The 21888-nt window shown below is 52.1% G+C and overlaps 6 protein-coding genes across 6 annotated transcripts; 2 read left to right on the top strand and 4 right to left on the bottom strand.

Moving 5' to 3' along the window:
* Nucleotides 1–95: 95 nt before the first annotated feature.
* On the top strand, nt 96–959 carry BP01DRAFT_403779 (uncharacterized protein; the record flags this gene model as incomplete). Its single annotated transcript, XM_025578685.1, has 1 exon — nt 96–959. The coding sequence occupies exon 1, from the start codon at nt 234–236 to the stop codon at nt 957–959; it is 726 nt and encodes a 241-aa protein (XP_025435102.1). The 5' UTR covers nt 96–233.
* Nucleotides 960–1133: 174 nt separating this feature from the next.
* Nucleotides 1134–4155, bottom strand: BP01DRAFT_353447 (uncharacterized protein). Its single transcript, XM_025574184.1, has one exon. The coding sequence runs from the start codon at nt 4013–4015 to the stop codon at nt 1388–1390; it is 2628 nt and encodes an 875-aa protein (XP_025435101.1). The 5' UTR covers nt 4016–4155; the 3' UTR covers nt 1134–1387.
* A 2552-nt stretch (nt 4156–6707) lies between these two features.
* Nucleotides 6708–9453, top strand: BP01DRAFT_121588 (serine/threonine-protein kinase). Its single transcript, XM_025570405.1, has 3 exons — nt 6708–7385; nt 7703–7947; nt 8003–9453. Exons 1-3 carry the CDS (start codon nt 6942–6944, stop codon nt 9177–9179), a joined length of 1866 nt encoding a protein of 621 aa, XP_025435100.1. The 5' UTR covers nt 6708–6941; the 3' UTR covers nt 9180–9453.
* A 2900-nt stretch (nt 9454–12353) lies between these two features.
* BP01DRAFT_121546 (putative sugar transporter) lies at nt 12354–14679 on the bottom strand. The gene is made up of 6 exons (XM_025570404.1): nt 14262–14679; nt 14056–14155; nt 13985–13997; nt 13712–13929; nt 13074–13657; nt 12354–13019 (listed from the first exon to the last, which is right to left on the bottom strand). The coding sequence occupies exons 1-6, from the start codon at nt 14542–14544 to the stop codon at nt 12454–12456; spliced, it is 1764 nt and encodes a 587-aa protein (XP_025435099.1). The 5' UTR covers nt 14545–14679; the 3' UTR covers nt 12354–12453.
* Nucleotides 14680–17237: 2558 nt separating this feature from the next.
* On the bottom strand, nt 17238–17845 carry BP01DRAFT_121527 (uncharacterized protein). Its single transcript, XM_025570403.1, has 2 exons — nt 17602–17845; nt 17238–17534 (listed from the first exon to the last, which is right to left on the bottom strand). The coding sequence occupies exons 1-2, from the start codon at nt 17796–17798 to the stop codon at nt 17420–17422; spliced, it is 312 nt and encodes a 103-aa protein (XP_025435098.1). The 5' UTR covers nt 17799–17845; the 3' UTR covers nt 17238–17419.
* A 1528-nt stretch (nt 17846–19373) lies between these two features.
* On the bottom strand, nt 19374–21573 carry sxa2 (putative pheromone processing carboxypeptidase (Sxa2)). The gene is made up of 5 exons (XM_025572470.1): nt 20981–21573; nt 20750–20931; nt 20594–20694; nt 20312–20538; nt 19374–20258 (listed from the first exon to the last, which is right to left on the bottom strand). Exons 1-5 carry the CDS (start codon nt 21174–21176, stop codon nt 19390–19392), a joined length of 1575 nt encoding a protein of 524 aa, XP_025435097.1. The 5' UTR covers nt 21177–21573; the 3' UTR covers nt 19374–19389.
* Nucleotides 21574–21888: the final 315 nt, after the last annotated feature.

The following is a 21888-nucleotide window of genomic DNA, read 5'->3' as shown; positions in this document are numbered from 1 at the left end:
TACTATAAGTCACGTGTCTACCGTACCTCGAGCCAAGCACATCTTCCCCTCCACTTATTATACGATAGCCTGAAACTTCGTAGTATATCCAGTTAGTAGTTATACTTAACTTACATATACATGCATCACCTCCCTCCATAAAACACAAACCACAACCTCTCCTCACTTTGATACCTCCACCTTGAATCACACGGCACACCATATCTCATAACAATACACCACAAACAGAGAAAATGACCTCACCCACCACCACCACCAAGCCTAAACCAAACCCAAAACCATACCGAACATCCCCCTCCTCTGGCCCATCCAATACTACTACTACTACTACTACTACTACTACTACTACTACTACTACTACTACTACTACTACTACTACTACTCTCCTCATCCCCCACAAACGTCCCCTCTTCCCCCCAAAACCCAAATCCCTGAACCCAAACCCAAATACAGCCTCCCAACCGCCCTCCCTGCTCTTTCTGTCGGAGTCTACCCCCCCGGCTCCTCAAGTGGAAGTTATGTCCAAGAACAGAAACACCGCGCAAGCTGCACCCACAGATAGAGCAAAAACTTCCCCTCAAGCTTCTGCAGCTAGCGGCGCGGTTAAGCATACAACAAGAACCGCACCGCCACGACCACCACCACCACCCCCCGAAACAGTGTTCAATGGCGGGATCGCGCCGCAGCCGTTTCTGGATCCGGAGGGTTGGGAGCGGATGAGGGGGTGGGATGCGTTGAGATCGCGGGTGCGCCGGGAGGATGGGGATGGGGATGGGGATGAGGTGGGGACTGGGAGTGGACGGGGGCCGGCACTGGGGGACGGTCAGGGACAGCGGCGGCAAGGGCAGATGCAGATGCATAGTGGGATTGGGGAGGAGGAGAGGGAGGAGTTGAGGAGGAGGCGGAGGGTGCGGGAGGCGGAGTTTGGGGGGATGGCTGTTCGGGGGCGGTTACGGTGATCAACTATTGTATCTTTCTTTGCTCATGTTTTAGGGGAGATGGGTTTTGGTTTGTAGAGGAAGAGATTTCGTACAGTAGTATGTACTACACTGAACTTGTGCGGATGGGTCGAGGGTGCGTGGTTGGGGGTGGATGAATACGGGAATCTACGGAGTAGACCTGGATTTCTTCATCGGTTCTTCATATTGTGGTATCCTGTCGTGCTTTGATATCGCAATGGAATTGAAAAGGAAATAGCAAAATTCTTAAATCATCACAACATGAACAACATCAAACATGGTATCATCAATCATGCATCATCATCATCATCATCATTATCATCGTCATCATCATCAATCATAAACATAATGTAAACAACACAACACCACATATATGTGCATCCTCTAATCAAAGCATAAATCGTCAGATCAGCTTCAACTCCCACCACTCATGGCCTCGGACTAGTGCTCGAATCAACCAACACCGCGTCGCCAATGCTCTGCTTCAGCTTCTCGCGCTTAGCCTCGCGCCGCCGCTCGGCGCGCTGCTGCCACGACCGGCGCATGCGTGTGCGCAGATTGCGCACCCTGCCTGCTCGCAGACGCAACCGCCACCACGACAGGGACTGGAGCCGGGGGTGATGCAGCGAGGTCTGCGAGTACAGGGCCTCCGGCGTGAACGCTTGGCTGCCGACGAGGGTGGTGCGGTTGGCGTGACGGTGGACCAGCCGGCGGCGGGTCTCCGGGCTGCGGGCGATGGACGGGCCCTCCATCACCGTGCGTTGCTGCGGCATGCCCAACGAGTTCTTAATCACCGTGTCCGGCTCGTTGTGTGGCGGGTCGATGGGGCTCCCGTTCGGCGAGGGGCTATCGGTCTCCGAGTCATCCCAAAAACGACGCGGTCGCCAGAACGGCTGCAGCCGGCCGTCGATCTCGTTGCCCGCCTTGCGGTTCTTCGCGGACGTCAGTGAGAAAGACTGCAGTGCAGAGTTATACGAATCAGATCGAGGACGTACCATCCACGGACGTCGGATGGACCCAAACCGGCGGGCTGCACCCCTGTGGTCCGCATCCGCCTCGCTCACGGCGGCCCCCAGTTGGCGACTGGCCTCGTGCACCGGCGACGGGGGCGAGACTTGGTAGACCGGCGGCTGGGGAGGCGGTCGGGGGTTCTTCAACGGCGACTCCACCTCGAAGCGCATCGATGTAGATGTAACCGGCGTTAGGGGCTTGTTCTGGGAGGCTATATCAGGATCTTGTTCACGCGCGGTAGGTTGCGATTGTGGCTCTACCAGCAATAATGACTCGTTGTTGTGCGGGAAAATGGCGATCGTCCTCGCTTCACTGATCTCGATGACGCCCGGTGAGGAGGACGGGATGGAGACTTGAGTGTATGGCATGGACGGCGGCCGGAGGTGCGACATATCCTCCACTCCGATGATGATGGATTGCGTTTTGGCTGCGTCGCGCACCCCATGAGCGCTGCGGTCGTGCGGCGGCCCGTCGGCTTGGGACAGAGACAGCGAAGCTGGCTTTTCCCGCATCTCTTGCTCCATCGCCATCGTGTGATTTCGTAAGCTCTCGGAGGTCAGAGACGTGGTCCGTGAATTATTGCGGCTCGTGGGTGCAGACAGGGACGAGTTGCGCGGTGGGATGACCGGCCGACCATCGCTACGGCCTCGCGACTGCGCCCGCTTGTCCGCGCTGGTGCTCGCTTCGGACAGCGTCCGCTCCTTGCGGCGCGAAGCTTCCAGCGAGCCTGACCGACTGCCCGCGGTAACCGGAGCACGTCGACTCGAATGTCGCGAGCGACTCTGGGAGGTATTCCGGCTGGTCGAAGTCGACGACTTGAGGGACGAACGACGCTCTGGGATCACCACCACAGGCACCACTTCCACGTTTTGCGGAAGATAGCTCATGGCCGAGGTCCCCGAGATCGACATCTCGGAAGCCACGCTTTGGCGATCATGCTCGGTGATCCGCACACTCTTGTGAACCAGGCGATGCTGCGAGTCTGGGTTAGAAACAAGCGAGGTGTGCTCAGACCTCGTCAAAGGAGTGCTGACTGAGCGGAGAGAGCTCCTTTTCTCTGTATGACGTAGCGACCGTTGAGTTGACCGCGGTGAATCGATAATCAGCACCTCCACCGTAGACGAAGTGGACACATTGGACAATCTTCGAGAGGCGTCTGGTTCGGCTAGGGCGCGTTCGGTCTGGGGCCAGCCGAGTTGCTCTCGGAATTGCTCGATTGACAATCCACCTACAGGCTCGTGCAAATCAGCCCCCTCCTGCCTGCGTAGACTTTTGGAACGGACGGGAAGTACGTCCGTGCTGCCTGCATCCGACGCGACCATGTAAATTGGCTGATCCGCTGTGCTAGAGCTACCGTCGACCCAAGTAGACGCAGGTTCTCGTGGACGGGGGCCCGGTACCGCTGGATTTACTGTCACATCTCCCCGACCCTCTGCGATAGACATCTCGAGTACTGGGGAATGAATCCGGTTAGATGGGTGAGTTGGAACCGGCGTTGTGTCGCCGCTTCTCGTGTCGCCGGGGTCGGGCGGATCACTCTGTCTGGTTAGAAATGAGGACGACCGCGCAGACCAAGACGGGGTTTCTGTCCCAGCATCGGAGATGATTTCCAAGGCGGTCCGAAAGGAATCAGCTCGCGAAGAGGAGAAGGACTGGGCGAGTTTATTGAGCGCCGGGCGATTCACGGATGCAGCGAGTTGAGGCGGGGTGGTTTCAGGCGTAGGAGGATGCGAGGGCCTCGGCGTTGTCGCCTCCTTCACCGATAGGAGCGAAGGTGTTTTGGTTGTGATATGCGCCCCGTGAGTGCTGGAGTCCTCCGTCGGGGCGACTCCGGGAGGCGTTAAGGGACGAACGGTTTTCGGGGCCATCGAGCTTGTTCCTGACGGGAGGCCATGGTGGTCCACTGGATTTATTTGAGCGGAGGAGGATGGAGAGTTCCAGGACACATTTGGCCTGCGACGTAGAGACTTGTGGGCCCTCAACTGGGACGGATCCAAGTGTTCTGGTGAGGCGACAGAAGTGCCAGCACTCGCCAGGCTGGGCATGGTGGGGGGAGGCCCAACGGTATCGCAGATTGGTCCAAGTGACAAGCAGGCACTGGTCAGGTTCCAATGATTTTGACGCTGACGAATTCTTTTCTGTTTTCTTTTTTGTTGTATTGTTTTGTTTTTTTTTTTTTTTTTTTCCTAAGATAATGAGGGCGCAAGTCGCGTGTGTGTGTCGTTCGTACTCCGTAGTAGTTGAAGCGGAGGGGCTGTCTGTCTCGGATGACTACAGTCTGGTTGCGGGAGGATCGCCAAGAAGTGAACAAAGGGAGGAGAAAGTGAGCGAATTCAAGTCAAGACCTTTGTTCTGCTCTCCGATCCTGATGGACGCTGAAACAGCAAGGGAGGATATGTGTGGTGTGTGACTGTCTTCCACTGCGCGTCTTACAAAGACCAACACTGGCAACACTGGCTCTAGGCCAGCCCACACACAGGCTGGCTCTACAAATAGAGTATACGGAGTGGACAAGCAAGGCACCGACCCGCAGAAGACAATCTTCGTTGGCACGAAAAGACCCGAGGACAGCGAGTAAATGAGTGGTGGACCGTGGAGCTAGGTTTGGGGTTTCACCCTCTCTCGAACAGAAAAGCAATAAGAATGGTCACGATGATCTACATGACTGAAGTTTAGAGATACATCTGTCTGCCACGGGGAGCCGGAAACAGGGGTTGAGAGGAAGAGGAAGAAATTGAAGAAGAAGAAGAAGAAGAAGAACGAAGAAGAAGGAAAAGAACGACAGAAAGAGGGGAAGGAAACTGGGGGAATTGACCGTCAACCAGTCATACCTGCAGCCATCACGGCAATTTCCTGCTCCCGCCAACTTTTTTCCTTTTCTTCTTCAACTACCGACTATTTTTTCCTCCTCTGCTACGGATCGCTTATAGATTTGCATGACACCTTATCATTAACTCAATCCCTTGTGTTCCCTCCCTATTTAACTATGGTCGGCGTGTATCGCATTGCATCATCGATGACATCCTCTCATAGCCTTTGCTCGGGAGTGGCGTGCACAACCCATGGTCAATTCTCGCCCGCCTCGTTCGACCCGAAGGGAAGCAGAAGCAAGCTTAATTGATCGCTAATATTGATGGCCGGAAATCCTCATTCTCATGAACTCCTGGCCAAACAGGAGGACAATACGACAGATATACCTACTACCTCGTTCGCAAGGGGAAAGTGGGGGAGAGCAATCAGCAAGATTTAATCTCTTACTCCAAGTATAAGTTACTTCTCAGGCTATAACTATATCTTATATCTCCTGCCCCGCCATGCATAACTATCACCATGACATCCAGGAAAGCATCCACTGATTGAGGATCCCATCGCGCGTGTGAATGGAGGATCAGCTCGAGATCTAGACAACCACTAGGGTTCTGGGTTCGGGGTTCCTGGGTCACGGGTACTAAATACTGATTAGTCCTGTGTACTTTTCAACCTAGGATTGCGGAGATGCGAAGCTATGACATCTGAATCTGTTTGGAACCGAAGCAGTCGCGACGATCGGAAGGGAATATGACGAGGGATGACGCCGTGCTCCGTCACCCCCGTTGGGTGGAGTTGGTTTTTTTGAGTTTTTTTACTTTAGGGGATGAGGGAAAGAAGAAGCGAAAACAACCAGAGAGACAGACAGACAAACAGACGGATTTCGCCCTGAGCGGCTGACTCAGCCACAATCCCCTCCCTCGACGTCATCGTGTTTGTCGTTTCCGGCCAGGCGGTAATTTTGGGGGCTTGGGGGGTGATTGAGGGGCATTGGGTATGGATGGGGCTGTATCTCCGAGGTATTGAGATAGTATTCATGTATTGAGATGACGCTTTTCCCTCTTGTCAGCAGTTTATGCTGCGGTTGCTGTTGATGTAGTTGGCTTGCTCGGTATTTGCTTCAACTCATCAGCTGCTCCTCAATCCATCCAACTAAATAACTAAATGGCGCTGTGCTTACGGAGCACTGGGTTCTGATCTTGATATCCTCAATTCTTCGCATTGTGCTGCTAAAGTTATCATCAATTCTGCTTCCTCACCATCTTTCCTCTCCCTCTCCTCCTCTGCCTCATTCTCTCCCACAACCACCATCTCCAAAGACATTATTGAAACTGTATCGGCCCATTCCCCACTATCTGCCCTCGTCTTTCTCCTCTCTCAGGCTGCAAAGACGTTTAGAATTCCTCTTTCAGGTACTCTTTTCTCTCGCCTTCTGTGTTGCCTTCCATCCGCCCAGCCTTAAAATTAAAATTATCTCATACCTCTTTTTCTTCCTATCATTAAGACCCTCCCCTCCCCCTCATCATTATCATCATTATCATCATCATCATCACCACCACCACCACCACCACCACCACCACCGTCATCTGTGCACACCCTTTTCTTCTTCTGCACTGCGGCGCATGTAATCAGTTGGTAAATCTGCCTTTCCCCACTTTATTTTAATTCACTCAATCTCTGTTTTCCCAAACCATTTTCCAGACCTGTCACCCCCTCCTGCCTTTTTCTGTCTCCTCGTCATCATCATCACCTCCCACTTCCACTTCCACCTCCCCCATCTTCTCCTCCTCTCTCTCTCTCTCTCTCTCTCTCTCTCTCTCTCTCTTTTTCTCACACACACACACACACACACACACACATACTCCCACTAACAATCAAACACCAGTATCTGTTGGAACCACAAACACAACAAGCAATAGTCTAAAGCTCAAACTGTTCACAGACAGGGAAACCCTAGACTCAGGTAAACAGAGTTTCTGGACGACAGCCGCATGATTCCTGGTTGACAGTCCATTTTCCAATCCTATTTCATCATCAACTTTTCTTTCCGGCTGCTGCTGCTGCTGCTGCTACCTTACCTCAACTCTTCCTCCCTTCCCCCCTTCCCTCCGCTTCTACATTTCTCTTTTCCATTTCAACCAACCCCCCACCTTACTCAGCACTATGAGTACCATACAGAATCTCAAAAATTTCATACGTCATGGCAAGCAAGCCCGCCTGGTGACGCCGCATGCCGAACCCACCACCAATGTTTCGCCCATCCATGCCGAACAACAACGTCAACCACAAGGCTCCTATCCTGCCGCTGCCGGCAACCTCGATGCCATTGATAGCAAATTGGGCAACGGTCACGCTCAGCCTGCCCAGCGCAACTCCGACTCATCACAGCCTAGACGAGCTCGTGAACTCGAGATCGAGCAAATCATCGCAGAAGAGAAGAGCAGTCGGAACAAGATGCCGAAATACCCGGGTCTCGAGCGCTGGATCTTGGTGGAGAAGATGGGAGATGGTGCTTTTAGCAATGTCTATCGCGCCAGGGACACCACTGGCGAGTTTGGCGAGGTCGCCATCAAGGTGGTGCGCAAATTCGAGATGAACAGCAACCAGGTAGGACCGCTGGACTTTCCATTTGTCTTTTATTGTCGCTTTCGCTTCATTTCTTGTGCTCTTCATGCTTTCGTGCTTTTGATGCTTTTGTGCTCTGTGGTTTTCGAATCGTGTGGCCAATGTCGTTCTCCTAGACTGCCGCCCATCTGCATCCGGGGATTAGAAAGAAACCCAAAGCTACGGAGGTGCGCAAATACTCATTACCATCCTCCACAAATTGCCCTTGTCTACTAAGCACTTCTGTTCTGCAACCTCCCCTGCCGTCTGCCACGGTGGCCCCGATTGTGTTAGCGAGCCCGAGACTGACCATGCTATAGCGCGCCAACATCCTGAAGGAAGTGCAGATCATGCGCAACCTCGATCACCCAAACATCGTCAAGCTGATCAGTTTCTCCGAGTCGCGTCAATACTACTACATCATTCTCGAGCTCTGCCCCGGTGGCGAGCTGTTCCATCAGATCGTGCGATTGACCTATTTCAGCGAAGAGCTTAGTCGCCATGTTATTGTGCAGGTCGCCAAGGCGATTGAGTATCTTCACGAGACTTCTGGAGTCGTGCATCGGTATGAGAGTTGAGACTTGGATATTCTACCGCGACTAAACTGACTCTCACCACAGTGATATCAAACCCGAAAATCTTCTCTTCTATCCGACAGAGTTCATCCCAAGTAAACACCCCAAGCCTCGCCAGCCCGGCGACGAAGACAAGGTTGATGAGGGCGAGTTCATCCCGGGACAAGGCGCTGGTGGTATCGGGGTGATCAAGGTCGCCGACTTTGGGTTGTCTAAGGTTATCTGGGACAGTCAAACTATGACGCCATGTGGCACGGTCGGATACACCGCCCCCGAAATCGTCAAAGATGAGCGGTACTCTAAGAGTGTCGACATGTGGGCTCTGGGCTGCGTTCTCTATACTCTCCTCTGCGGGTTTCCGCCCTTTTATGACGAAAGCATTCAGATCCTGACAGAAAAAGTCGCCCGTGGTCAATACACCTTTCTATCGCCGTGGTGGGACGACATTTCCAAGTCCGCCCAGGATCTGATCTCACACCTTCTGACTGTGGACCCGGAGAAGCGCTACACCATCAAGCAGTTCCTCGCCCATCCCTGGATCCGAGGCACTGACGAGGCGACAGAGGCCGCTGCGGACGCACCTCCTCTCGCCACCCCTCTTACTACTCGCAAGCAGGGACAGCCCTTGGATGCATTCTCGGCCGATCAGGCGCCGTTTGCTCCGCTCAGCGCCCGCCTCGGCGACCAACCTTCGGCTGGTATCGAGCGTCCCATGGATTTCCGTTCGCCTGGTGCAATCAACCTGCGCGAGGTGTTCGATGTTGGTTATGCCGTGCACAGACAAGAAGAAGAAGGCAAGCGTCGCAAGAACTTCCGTCAGGGATACCGTGGCGCCAATCCCTCGACGAACTTCCGGTCGGGGCTTAATCCTTTGAACGAAGACTACGATGAGCCAGACGAGATCAGCTATCAACCCGTCCAGCGCGAGGACTTCGCTCCGTCCAAAATCCCGAAATCGTCCCAGCAGGCCGGCGATGTCGCCGCCATGGAGGCGAAATTGCGATCAACGAACTTGGGGGCTGCGCCGAGCCATGCCGCTCAGGCACGACAGGCCCACCAGCCTCGACAGCAACAAGGATACGGACAGCACAGTGCCAAGGTGGCCGCCGCTGCAAGGCAAAGCATTGCCCGAGGCGCGCGGGAGCCCTTCGAGCTGAACCTCGACAATGCTACTCTTCTAGAGAAACGAGGCCGACGCCAACAGGGTCAGCCTGTTGCTTAGGTTCCTTACCGATGATCCGAGGTCACGTCCTTAACGAATCGAGACAGCTTTCGGGCTATGAATCCTTATTTATGAGTTCAGTGCATATGGTGACAAGGTTTCTCTGATTTGGTGAATGGGATTGATTCCTCCGGGTGGTTTTATCTTTCTATTGGTCGCATAACTCTGGGTGTTCTTCCATTTTTCTTTTGCCTTTCTTCCCTTCGGTTCATGATAAAACCTTTGCGTGCTTTACTTCTTTGCGTTGATGACTCGAAGTTTCTACTCCCGATTTTTACCTACTTTTCTTCTTCACTTCTTCTTACACTTATACTTTAACCCTCTTCCATTCTACACATTTTTCTTCGTCAGGATTTTCAATCGGATCTGCATCATGGATATATGTGAGCCTCCCTCCTCCTTCTAATGTCGAGTTAGTCGGTTATTTTGTACTCTCTTCTCCGCATGATGGGATTATATACCTACACCATATACCTACATCATCTGTTTGTGTCGCCACTAAACCCTTGCACCTTGCTCATTATCATGTCACATCTTGCAATCCATTGATGAACATTTCCCTACGAAGGAGTCAATGTGATATATCCTTTTTTACAATCCTCTTTCCTTTCATCCACTCTTCTCGATTTTCTTTCCCCCTTCTTGTCACAATGGTTTTCACCACTTTTGCGTGCTTGTTACACGGTACCATATGGTGCGTAGATTACTAGTAGTACCGATCTGCTCGTTTATTTTCTTTTTGATTTCTTGCTGCCTTACTTCGGTCTGTAAATGAAGTGACCTGATGAGTTGCATGTATTTATTGTATGATAGACGAGAGATTATGTCTTTCACCTCAAGCTCAATCGAAATCCTTCTCCGTCTGCTTGACCTCGTTTACTCCGGTGTTGAAGGTGGGTGACAGTGGGGTGACCGTGAGGTAGAAGACAACAATGCACACACAGTGTATACTATAGTTATATAGATTCAAAAAAAGGGTTGATAGATATAAGTACTAACTTAGAATCTATATTTAGATTGGGTAAATACTAGTTAAGACTAGTCTTCTTGGAAAAGTACTTCTAAATAGCCGAGGATACCAGAGGTAATGATTCCGTTAGACGAGCAATTTACCCAATCACTCCATTTCTTTCGCCCTAAAAGAGCAACGACCCTCCTTCTCCTACTGGCTCGCAAATTCCATGAAAGACTTTGTCCACAGTAGCCTACAACTCCTCGATTGAAGTACATCAAAAAATGACCCTCATGCGACGTGCAACCCTCCACACCTTGGATCAACCCAACATCCCCTCGTCATGCCAGAGCAGTTACTCATTGTCTTATGCCCGCTGCTCGCCCTCACGCATCGCACCCCTTCTTCACAATCTATCTTTTATTACGGCGTCAAGACCACAAAAGATCTACTACTGTCTGATTTGTACTGTATAGCTAGCATAGCAAGCTAATATTACATTCTTGAACACAGCTATATAAGTACTGTTTACTGGACTGCGCAAGCTTCATCAGTATGAGGAAAGGACCTCGGGGCATAGGTCATCCACTCTCCTGTGCGTGCAATAAGGCCTCTTCTTCTCCTTCCCCTTTTCCTTCTCCATCTTCTCCACCTCCGGCGTCCTAGGGGTAAAACTTCGCCTAAAGAATCTAGTAAAGAAGGCCGGGGTAACTCTCAGCTATCTGTGCCGCGTGTTCAAAAGGACGACGGGTATCACAGTCAGGACGTATAGAACAGAGTTGGAGAAGAAGGGCTGCGACGCCGAGACAGAAGCAGAAGCAGAGGCAGAGGCAGGGGCAGAAGCAGTGGCAGAGGTGGCAGTAGCGCTGCCGGTCATCAGGTCGGATCAGATAAACGCAGGAGCGGAGCACGCTATGCCGACGATAACATAAGGGGGAGGAAGAAGAATAAGAAAAATAGAAGAAGGAAAGAAAGAGAAGAAGCAGAAGTAGCACCTTTGACTCTCACTGATTGCTTACAGAACATCTTGACCGAGGAGAATTTATACGGAGTTCATCCCACCCTACCGACCTTTGCTCTGATAGAATAGATTTCCTCGAAGGCCTTTTTGGATTCAGACCTCTTGTCATATGATAGCGCTCTCGCAGTGGGGCCTTTATGATACCGTCCGCGCAGTCAGTCGCTAGGTGGTTAGATTGTAGCATCGCTGAGAAATACCATCAGATCCAGAAATAGAACGAGACCTACCCTCCTAGGCTGCTGACTGCGATAACAAATAGTCATTCATTCAAGGCTATGGTCCAAGGTAGAGTAATTCTCTGTTATATTCGAGCTCACAAGCGAGAAACAGCCACGGTGCTTGAGTGGAAGCTCGCTCGATGATACTTAACGAAATTGGAAGGTTGCGAAGTCAGACAGGGCTCCCACTTGATCGAGAGATCTCAGGAGCCAGTCCAAGGTTGTCTTGAACATACTACCATCCTAGCCATTGAATCATGGTATATGGTTCAATATATCCTAGCACACCTTTAAACTACTAAGAACGGACCCACTCAACAAAATCTCAGTCAGTTCGAGTTAGGAGTTTTCTCGATTCCAGCCTGGGGAACTTCAGATTGGAAGACGAGAAAGGTACCAGGCATTTCGTTAGCCTTGACAGTTCTCTCCACTCACCGGTTGACTTTGTCTATCGCTTGATAATTAATAATACTGTTACATATAGTTAAGCTTCTTTATAGGTAGTCTTAGGACTGAGAAGTTTCTATAGCTACTCTATACTTAGTATCATCTGTTTAGCTCTAGAATATAGTAATATAGTAGTATCAACTTCTAAATTATTTACTGCTTTCGTTATCTTTCTAATAACACCTCAAAATCCTGTACAATTAGTTGTACTACTACTTACCTATCCTGAAATCTATACACAACGTCCCGGACCACCATGCAACATCAGCGGTGTGATTGCTCCAACTCTCCTCAACCGTCCAGCCATGATCGTAAATGTGACAAATCAGAAAGACATAATCACATGATATTTCAAAATCATCCCAACCCAAATCGAGCCGACCCTGGTACCTACCGCACCAACGGGCATGTATCCAAGAACCCCAAGACATGAACATAAACAGAAAACACAATCACAAAAAGAACAGAAATGGTATCAATCATGAGGTCAGATCAATGCTGCATCAACAAAACAGGTGAATATGAACATGGACATTTACACTGAGGGGAGGAGTCAACATTTATCCCTAGGGCGTTCGGATGAAGTTGACTCCGTTCCCTTTTTTTCTTCTCTCCGCTTCTCTCTTGAGGACAGCTTTACATGATCTGCTTTCCCATCGTCTCAATGGGCAGCAGACACATAGCCACAAACGCTGCGAGAATCAATCCACCCGAGGCATAGATAGGGGCGTCGGGGCTGGCGGAGCCGCCGTAGATTGCGACGAGGGGTGCACACAGACCCGCGATACGGTTCAGACACGAGGAGATGCCAGTGGCGGTTCCGCGGTTGGGGGCGGGGAAGACCTCCGGGGTGTAGGCGTAGAGGACGCCGTACATGATGTTCTGGAAGAAGGCCTCGAGACAAGAGCAGACGAGCTGGACGTTGGAGTCGGTGGAGGTGGTGAAGCAGAAGAGCAGAATGCCCGTGATCAGGGTGGCGATGCACATGGTGCCCTTGCGGCCGACGTACTTGATCTCGACGGTGTAACAGGCGAGAATAGAGCCCGGAACTCCCACAACCGAGGTGATGGCGTAGTTGCGGTAGGCAATGTAGGTGGAGCTAGAGCCGCTGTTGCCGCTGTTGGCCAGGTACTGCGGGAGGAAGGCGTTGAAGAGCGGATAGCCCATTCCGATGGTGGTCCAGCAGAACCAAAGGAGGATGGCTGGAGGGCGGGTTTAGCCTAGAGACAGGGAGAACAAGGTAGTGGGAGACGTACTGCTAAAGGCAAGCTTCTTCGTGGCAAAGAGCGGAGCAATTTGCTCGAAGGAGAATTTGGAGAGATATCTCTTCACGATTTCGGTTGACTTGAGCTTCTCCTTCTTCGCTTCAACCTGGTGACCACCAATCTCGTTTAGAATCTCCTCGGTGAGCCAAGTCTTGGTCTTGTTCTTGTGGGCAATCCCATAAACCGAGGCGACGGCATCGGCCTGGCGACCGCGGCCCAGCAGGAACTTGGGCGACTCGTAGAGGTGGAACAGAAAGAATCGACAGAAGAACATGAGGAAGGTCAGGCCACCAATGGTGAAAACGAAGTATCTCCAGCCCATGTTGTCCTGCTTGCTGCAGCAGGCAACCCCGCTGGCAACATCATGGCACGATGGGAGACCACTTTCGCAGCTGAAGTTGGGAATCAGCGCCCAGGCGAGCAGACTCGAGATCAGCTGACCGACGGGCCACCAGACACTCAACATGGTCAACATGTTTCCTGACGCGAAGGGCAAGAACTCCAAGAACAAAGCTCCATCGACGGGCAGATTGCCGCCAACACCAAGACCCAAGCAAGAATAGAGGGCACACGTTCTGAATATTGTTAGAAGCTGATCGTGTGTGTTCGGATAGGCAACTCGGACATACCCAATCCAGTTCGGACCACCCCCGGCGGCAACACCAAAGACACTGCACAGGAACAGCGTCGTGTTGAACGCAAGGCGACGACCGACAATGTCAGAAGCGATACCCCAAAACGAAGCACCAATGCAAAGACCCAAGAACAGAGCACAGGTGGTGAATCGCACTCGGGTAGAGGAGATACCAAACTCCTCGGCAATGGGTGTGAGGGTGAGAGCAATACCCTTCAAAAGATCAGTACGATAGAGCTCATCATAGAATTCAGTATCACTATCTTACCTGCAACCAGAGACTAATGACCCAGCGTTAGCAACAGGTTCATTGCGGGAACGACGTATTTCTGAACTTACTTGTCGGCGAGCCAACCAAAGCCACACATGGCGAACAGCTCCCACTGGTACCGGCCCATGCCGATATCCTGGATGGCTCTGTTGATAACCTTTGCCTTGCCTGCATACGAGATTTAGCTCTGTCCATAGTTTGTTGACAATATGCAAGAAGGATGATGTTTGGCTTGAGATCACTTCTTATCGCCACAGGCAAAAATGTCACATACGGTCATAGACGGAATCCTGTCCCGTGGCAACCAGATCCGACTCGATTTCAGCGCGAAGGGCTTCAATGGTCATATGATCGTAGTTATGGAGGGATCCAAACCCGGCTTCCTCAGACGAGGCTCTGTCTAGGCCCTTCTCATCAGTCTTCTCATCAGTACCGGCCACATGGTTTGTCGTTTGAAGGTCGGGTCGCGAGCGCATTGGGGCCTGTTCGATAGGAATGACGACCCCAGCGAAATCGCCGTGGTCGTGATTCTTGAATGGGTTGATTCCGAAGGGCATGACTGCTAAGGGGGAGAAAGTGCTGTCGAGGACTCGGTTCTACCGTGGACGAAGGGCGGGATCAGCGGAGGGCAATGGAATGACTCGATCTACTTGTGAAGTCGCTCAGGATGCAGGCGGGGAGGAATCGGGACGATCAAGCGCTGATGGGATGGAGCATATGGTAGCAAGGTGTCGCGAGGGTCAAGTGAGGCGCAATGGTAGTAGTTTTGCGACGCGAGGGACGAGGAACGAGGTGATGGCGCTCAGGGAAAGAACTCAGTTGGTCCTATGTCGCTGCTAGAGGGAATAGCTGGTGTAGCAGAACTGTTCAAGCGAAGATTGGAAATGGCCACAAGGAGTAAATGGTATAGAGATAGCCCAAGGGCGAGAAGAATAAGAAAACTGGGCAGCCCAATTGATCTGGAGATGATCAAGACGAAGGAACTGGATTAAGGCAAATGAGGTCACACAGACACAAGACTGGACCTCGGGGGGGAGAAGGGGAAGGGGAAACAGGGTGGAAGTGAAGCACTGAGTCTGTGACTTCAAGTGCCGTGGTATAGCTGGATGAATTAGGAAGGGAGGATGAATGGGTGGGATTGCGGGGGAGGGGCGGAGAGGAAAACAAGAGTAGGGGGGCCGTGAGGTGGTACTAGAAAGAAACCAGGGGAAAGAAGAAGACAGAGTGAATGGGAAATATATGCCAGTCTATATACCAGTCCAGAGAAGAGAAGAGGTGAGCATTGATGGCATTGTCCACTGCCCTTTCAGGCTGTCCCTCATCTTGCTTCCTCTCTACACTTTTTTTTTTCGCGCTAGTGTCCCCTGGCTTTGAATGCTATCGATAATGAGGTACTGGAGGGGCAAAACCACAATGGGTCATCATGCAGGCGATGGACCAGTCAGCGTGAGGCATGTCTGTCAGCATCAAGATTTACCAGAAGGAATAGAGAAAAGTTTTTCCCTGTCACCGAGAATAATTAGATTCTCCCCGATCTCTTCCACGGAACTATCACCGCCAGGCCGAGGCCCTCCTGATTAACTTAGCAGGCAACTTCGACGCTTCATAGAAGGAGGTCGCAAGGGATAGTGGTAGTCAGACACGCCACATTGGCTGCACATACTACAGTAGAAATCGAAGAGAGTAAACACACAGTACATGCATATCCATACCTGTAGGAGTGATCCTCCAGGTTGTTGCCGGGAGCGGAGGAGGAGCAGGAGGCATTGATAGGTTCAGCCCAGATCACGCCGGCCGACGCCGATGCCTTTTTTGTTCCAGTGCTGATTGGCCGAAACCGGCAATGGTGTGGAGGTGGGGCTCTTTAGTGGGCTTGGCGGTCAGTTGGCTGCAGAACGGCCCGCTAAAAGCAGCACTGCGTTTGGGATCGGAATGCAATTGAATCATGGACAATTTCAGTCTCAGTTTAGGGAAATCAGTCCGCTACTAACCGGGCAAGATGAACGTGCTTCTCCAGAAAAAGGGCTATGACTTCCCTTCCTTTCCTTCCATTCCCTGCAGATTGAGTTCCAATCTCTATGAGGTGTCGTGCTCAGTCAGATTTAACGTCAACTACCGGTCGATGGGGGGAGGGTCCCTTGAACGGGAACAGCCACCCCATCATGGCGACCCCATTCTTTTCCGATGTGGCTCACTCGGGGGTACAGAATCTTCCTGGAGCCTGGCGTCGAAGGTCGAACAGGGAAGCGACCTTAAAGCTTCTATGGGCGGCTGGCTGGGTCTCACTCTTTGGCCATCCTCGGGCTCCGCCTCAGGGAGTGGGATCCCCACCCACCGCACGTTGTAGGATTGAGGCGCACTTTCCGGAGTACGGCAGGGTGAACTTATCAGATTGAGCCAGCCTTGTGTGCATCTGATCTTGTGATGAGACCAGTCAAACAGAACCAACCAGGGTCCTACAGGGATTACCGCATCTTTTCTCGATCGAGTACTGCAGCTGGGAGAGATTCCTCCGAAGGGGAATTGGCAGAATCCACGTGCCAAGATTGGGATTTCCCCCTACGTCATGGGTAGCACGGTTGGGTTGGCACTAGTCCACAATCGGCAATCCAGAAATTACCCCATCTGGTGACGGCGTTGATACCGAACCATCGCCTCGAAGAGATTCGGAAGGTGCCGCGAAGAATCACATGCAATTTCCCGTAGTAGTGTCCGTATTCTGCCATGGCTCCTCAACATTTTGATGTTGCGATTCATCTGTCAGGTGGATGGAGGGGTTTGTTCCTCATGAAGAATCCCAGTGCTTTGGTTCTTGTCATCTGGGTTTAATGACTAGGTACTGACCACTGACCAGTGATGACTACCGAGTACCTTCTGACAGTGGTAAGACTGCGCGATTTGCATCGTACATGCGAACGACTACCATCACTGCATCAAGCCAAGAGCTCAGCAACAAAGCCAACAACACCCCATTTGTCCGACCCTGTCGACAGTCGACACGAGGCTGCATTCCCAACCAGGCTAAGGCTCGACGTCGCTGCACCCTTTCATCCCCATTTGTGGTCCTGAGTTCACCACTTCCGCATCCGTCCCAACCATGAATCCGTCCACGGAGCCTCTGCTACCATCCCCGGTGTGAACGTCACGATGTACCACTCCCGCCATTCAAAGAGATAGAAATGCCGGAATCGCACCGCGTGCACAGGGGACAAAAGTCATTCTCTCCCACGCAATTCAGGTGAGGGGGATACCGCGACGAGAAAAGCGCAAGTCACCGCCCGGACCAATGACTGTGCTTTTTTCCCGCCGGGTCACCGCCGAAGTGGCCCGGGCGGGGACTCATTTACCCGTCCCGAATCGCAATGGCGATGGGGCCAAATCACTGGTCACTGCCAGAGAAGACCCCTTAGCCTGTTTCGCCATGGTGTCGCTCTAGTGCTCGGCACTGGCGTACCTTGGTTTCAGCCAATCCGCATGGATGAACCGGGCAACATGGACCCGGTCGTGGGGCAACTGAGATCCCGAGGGTATGGGGTAACTCTCCAGTCTGTCAGCGACTCAGCGGACTGTATGTGAGGGGGACACGAGTTGCAATTTGATCGAATTGAGCTTACCCTGCAAAATGGTCTTTGCGATGTCGGTTATATGACAGGTGCTGGTATTGCCAAAATGAAAGCAGATAAATTCCTGTACTTACGAATGGGAAGATGTAGATCATCAATCGCGTGGCTCTGGGGGAGGCACCAGCGTCGTGCCCTACAAAGTAAATTGCTTTTCGAGAAGCCACCATGATTAGTATCTTCTTGAGCATCGCAATTCCTCAAACACAGGTCACACTCAAAACAGCCTATTCCCCTTCAGCCGTCCCCCGGGTCCGTATTCCGTACTCCGTATATCCACTTTATCTTATACCATAAGATCCACCCGAATGGCATGATCTGCACGCACCTACCTACTTCATACATCGGTACTCAAGGAAATCTCTGTTAATGGTCTGATATACATTCCTGTCAAATCCGTACATTGCAGACCATGGGAAGCGCACCCTAAGCGGGTAAAAAGTTCTCGAGTGCCTTACAACGTAGTGCTAAGATCTTACATCCAACAAGGCCACACGAATGGCTCTGCGATGGGCTGAGTAAGACTGCCTGTTTTGCCTGTCTGCCTGCTGTCTAAAAGGTAAAAGGTACTGTGTAGTGTCAGCTATACCTCGACTAGTAATCGTTCACCCACCTCGATGACGGTGGACATTCCGACTTGGAATGAATAGGTAGTATACAGTCATTGCGCGTATCGGGTCTCTCTTCTTGGCTATACCAACCACACAGGTAATAGTACTATTATCATGGGCATGCCCAGCTTGATCCACCATCCTCTGTCTGAGTAAATCCCGACAGGACACGAGTAGTGATCCCATCCCTATTCCATACATCAAGGCACCAGCACTATACCATTTCCTACCTCTGGAAATCAGGTCAACGTGAACTCCCGGTACAGTCTCGACTCCGAGTAGAGTACCTAGTAAGTAACCGCTGTAGGTTCGCTCAAGACAAATACAGTAGGTGGTACCGCGCCAAGTGTTTTCGTGCTGTAGTTCACTTTACCTCGCTCCCTCCCAGGGCTACTGCCGTCACCGCTAATGGAGGCTTGGTTTCACCTTCTCCTCTTCCCCACGGGGTTGGCTGCTGCAGTGATTACGCCCGGTGTACTGGGTGAGTACCTTATGTACCTACCACCAGTACTTCGGGATTCCCGGTTGATAGTCTAATGATCAGGGTACCTAGGTACTGTAGCTAAAAGGGACCTAGTGGTGTAGTGTAGTGTAGTGTAGTGTATCAGGAACAGATTTCCTGATAGGGAAGGCTGACTGCTTCTGACCACCTACGGTCTTTAGCTGGCTGCTCGCCCGTTGAGCACTAGGCCGTGCTTGGGGTAGCGATGGACCCCTGGTTCGGGTGAGCACGGACTGCGACTGCTCTAAGTAGTCTTAATTTCAGGGGAAGCTGGACTTTGAAATGGGGGGGAAATGGTGGCCCTGGTCGATCAAGCTTCTGTAACTGATTGGGAGGTACCCAGAGAGAGGTACTACCCCCTGGAGTGAGTACCTGCAGTGGAGGTGGAGGGATAGTTGATGATTTGGTTACCGGATGTAGTAAGTCGGGATATCATCGACTCATGGGTCAAAGAGAGCCACCATCAGGCTAAGAAGCAGTAGAAAAAGTGTACTAATGTGGTAAAGAATCCCTTCAGATCGTCATCTAATCGAGCGGGATCATATCGTCTAAGAGCAATCTACATCAAGCTGGATGATATCAACACTAGTAACGGCTTCACATCGAGCTGATTATATCATATACTAACTACTAGCAATACATACCCCCGGATTCCCTCATACACCATAATTACAGCTTCTCAATTCTTCCCAACAGCCACTGCAGGTGTCGGTACGACACGCGAGGCTGGTACTGCGGCTGCATGTGGCCACTCTGGTAGGTCTCAGCCCACATCAGGCCGCGCTCGTAGTGTTGGATGCCCATCTCGCCCTGGCCGCCGGTCTCGCCGCCGAGGATAGCATCCCACTGGAGGTCCGGCAGCTGGATGTTGATCGGGGTGGCGGGCTTCTCTTCGAAGCCGAGCTTGCCGTTCCAGGTCATGTTCTGGATCGACAGGAGGGTGCCGGCGGTGAGGATGACCATGTCCCAGTCGCCGTTGGCGATGAGCACGCGGTTCGTGCCCTCGATGACCTGCGGCAGGACGTGCTCGATCGGGTTGGCCGACAGGTCGCCCTCGCCCTCGGGCCCGCCCTGGCCCACGAAGACGCTCTCGTTCGAGCACTCAGACCAGGTGATGTTGGGGGCGTGCATCGCGCGCTTCACGTCAGCCCGGTCGAAGTAGACGGTTGCGCCTGCGGGGGTGTATTCCACCTCCGTCGGGAAGCCCAGCACGTCCCAGACGATGGGGCAGTTCTGGTTGATCGCGTAGGGGTTGAAGCAAGGGTTGTTCCCCAGGACCTCGTCGTTGATTAGGTCCCAGAGGTCACAGTTGCCCGAATAGTTCATGCTCTTCGGGGGCTGCACCCCGCTGGCGGGGAAGACCAGGTACTCATCGACGAAGGACTTGTAGCCGCAGGACTCGTGGAGCTTCTCCAGCTCGGCGAGGAAGCTGGCGTTGAAGTTGAAAAGGATCTTGTTGTCCTGAACGAAGGGCACAACGGGAGCATCGGTCTGGACGTAGTCGAATTGGCCGATGACGGGATCGTAGGTCATTGCACCTGCAAGATGGGTGAGTCGAGTGATAAGGACCCAAAAACTCTCAGACGCTTACCCTTCAAGTCAAAGTACTCAGTGTCTTTCTCATCCAGCATGGCAGCCGAGATGTAAGGAACATAGCGGCCTGCATAGCTCTCGCCAGTCACATAGATCTTGAAGTTCTTGATGCCAAAGGTCTGCTGGAAGTTCTTGAAAAACTTGACGAAATCTTGTGCGATCTCTTCCTCCGAAACTGCAGTCGGAGTGCCAATAGAGAATCCCGTGCCCACGGGTTGATCGACCCTAGCGGTTGTCTTAGCTCGGTGCCTCCTGCGAATGACTGGAGCCGGCAACTTACCACAGCACATTAGTGAGGTTCACCCACGAGTATTGGTTCTCAACGGGCAGGTAGGTTCCAGGCTGCCAGGTGAAGCGTCCATTTTCTTGGAAAAAGCCCTCCTGCAAATTCGTTAGCTGCCTTCATGTTCAACAGACATCAATGCCAGGAACGGACCAGAGACGAGCATCCAGGACCACCGTTCAACCAGATCGTGATCTCATCGACAGGTTCACCAATGGTGGGTTGATAGACAAAGAAAAGAGCTCTCGAGGAGTCATTCTTCTCGATGGGAATCAGGCCAGAGTACATCTCGCCGATGTCGTAGTGGACATCGGGAAGACTTTTCACACGGTAGGCTGGAGTCTAAGTCAGCACTGCTCTTTGGTCGTTCTTCAAAGAACCTACCCTCAGTCGCATTGTTGTAGAACCGATAATCCGCAACGGGGGTCGAGTGCGACCTCTTCGCAAGCTCCGCTGCGCGCTTAGCCGGTTTGGCGTCGCGAGTTCTCTGAGCGAACCGGCCAAGTTTGGCACCAGACACATGGTCAGCGCACAGAGAGGCGGCGAGCACAGCCGTGGACAGCAGACTGCGGAACAGCATACTGGCAGTGGATTGGGAAACCTTGACGAAACCTAGCTCGGGTGTGCCGGAGTCTGAGAGATGAGGAGGGGTATTTATGTCCCTCGAGCTATGCGTTGCTACCTATTGAGAGCATAGGCCGATGTTTTAGTCGATACAACCATGCTGTGGGCCCGTCCAAATTGAGAAAGCTTCAATCTATGGTTGTCTGGAGGGCTCGGACGTGACGGAGTGGAGAAGTGTGGATGAGATAACTGGTTTCTCCATGATGGCTTGCAAGCCTCTGGGATGCACGATGATGGGACCTTGCATAGTGCTCGGCTAGCTGCGACCACAGCCGACTGTCACTTCCCAGGCACAGGATCTTGCTACCGGCGCCACGCAGCGTATACCTTATACTAAGCTCAGTACATCTGGGTCTCGCCGAGTAGACCAGCGAATATTGAGTGTGTGGCATGGGAAGGAAAGGATACGATTGGCAAAACCCAGCTGGATCGGACGGTAGACGCAGCGACTGACACGGAGATAGGAATTATAGGAGCACGTAGCATATGACGCTGAATTTCGGCAGCAGCGATAGGTCTGCGAAATGTGGATAAGCATTGGAACTAAGACCCAAATGGTGTTGTTGACCGCTTAGTGCCGACAGTGATAGCGATCGTCGGGGCAATTGATAGCGTGATGAAAATTGCACTGATAAGACAATATCAGAGGCGAGCACTTACTGGTTCAA

This window comes from Aspergillus saccharolyticus (assembly GCF_003184585.1).
Source record: "Aspergillus saccharolyticus JOP 1030-1 unplaced genomic scaffold BP01scaffold_3, whole genome shotgun sequence".
Taxonomy (NCBI): Eukaryota; Fungi; Ascomycota; class Eurotiomycetes; order Eurotiales; family Aspergillaceae; genus Aspergillus; species Aspergillus saccharolyticus.
This window is presented reverse-complemented; position numbering and strand designations above follow the sequence as displayed.

Coding starts and splice junctions, on each gene's coding strand:
- BP01DRAFT_353447 (XM_025574184.1), bottom strand. CDS start 4,015: ATGCCCAGCCTGGCGAGTGCTGGCACTTCTGTCGCCTCACCAGAACAC.
- BP01DRAFT_121588 (XM_025570405.1), top strand. CDS start 6,942: ATGAGTACCATACAGAATCTCAAAAATTTCATACGTCATGGCAAGCAA. Junction 7,386..7,702: donor TCGAGATGAACAGCAACCAG/GTAGGACCGCTG, acceptor ACCATGCTATAG/CGCGCCAACATCCTGAAGGA. Junction 7,948..8,002: donor ACTTCTGGAGTCGTGCATCG/GTATGAGAGTTG, acceptor CTCTCACCACAG/TGATATCAAACCCGAAAATC.
- BP01DRAFT_121546 (XM_025570404.1), bottom strand. CDS start 14,544: ATGCCCTTCGGAATCAACCCATTCAAGAATCACGACCACGGCGATTTC. Junction 14,156..14,261: donor ACAGGATTCCGTCTATGACC/GTATGTGACATT, acceptor TCTCGTATGCAG/GCAAGGCAAAGGTTATCAAC. Junction 13,658..13,711: donor GGTGGTCCGAACTGGATTGG/GTATGTCCGAGT, acceptor AACAATATTCAG/AACGTGTGCCCTCTATTCTT.
- BP01DRAFT_121527 (XM_025570403.1), bottom strand. CDS start 17,798: ATGCTCAAGAAGATACTAATCATGGTGGCTTCTCGAAAAGCAATTTAC. Junction 17,535..17,601: donor CGCAAAGACCATTTTGCAGG/GTAAGCTCAATT, acceptor AGTCGCTGACAG/ACTGGAGAGTTACCCCATAC.
- sxa2 (XM_025572470.1), bottom strand. CDS start 21,176: ATGCTGTTCCGCAGTCTGCTGTCCACGGCTGTGCTCGCCGCCTCTCTG. Junction 20,932..20,980: donor CTACAACAATGCGACTGAGG/GTAGGTTCTTTG, acceptor CTTAGACTCCAG/CCTACCGTGTGAAAAGTCTT. Junction 20,539..20,593: donor AACCTCACTAATGTGCTGTG/GTAAGTTGCCGG, acceptor GACAACCGCTAG/GGTCGATCAACCCGTGGGCA.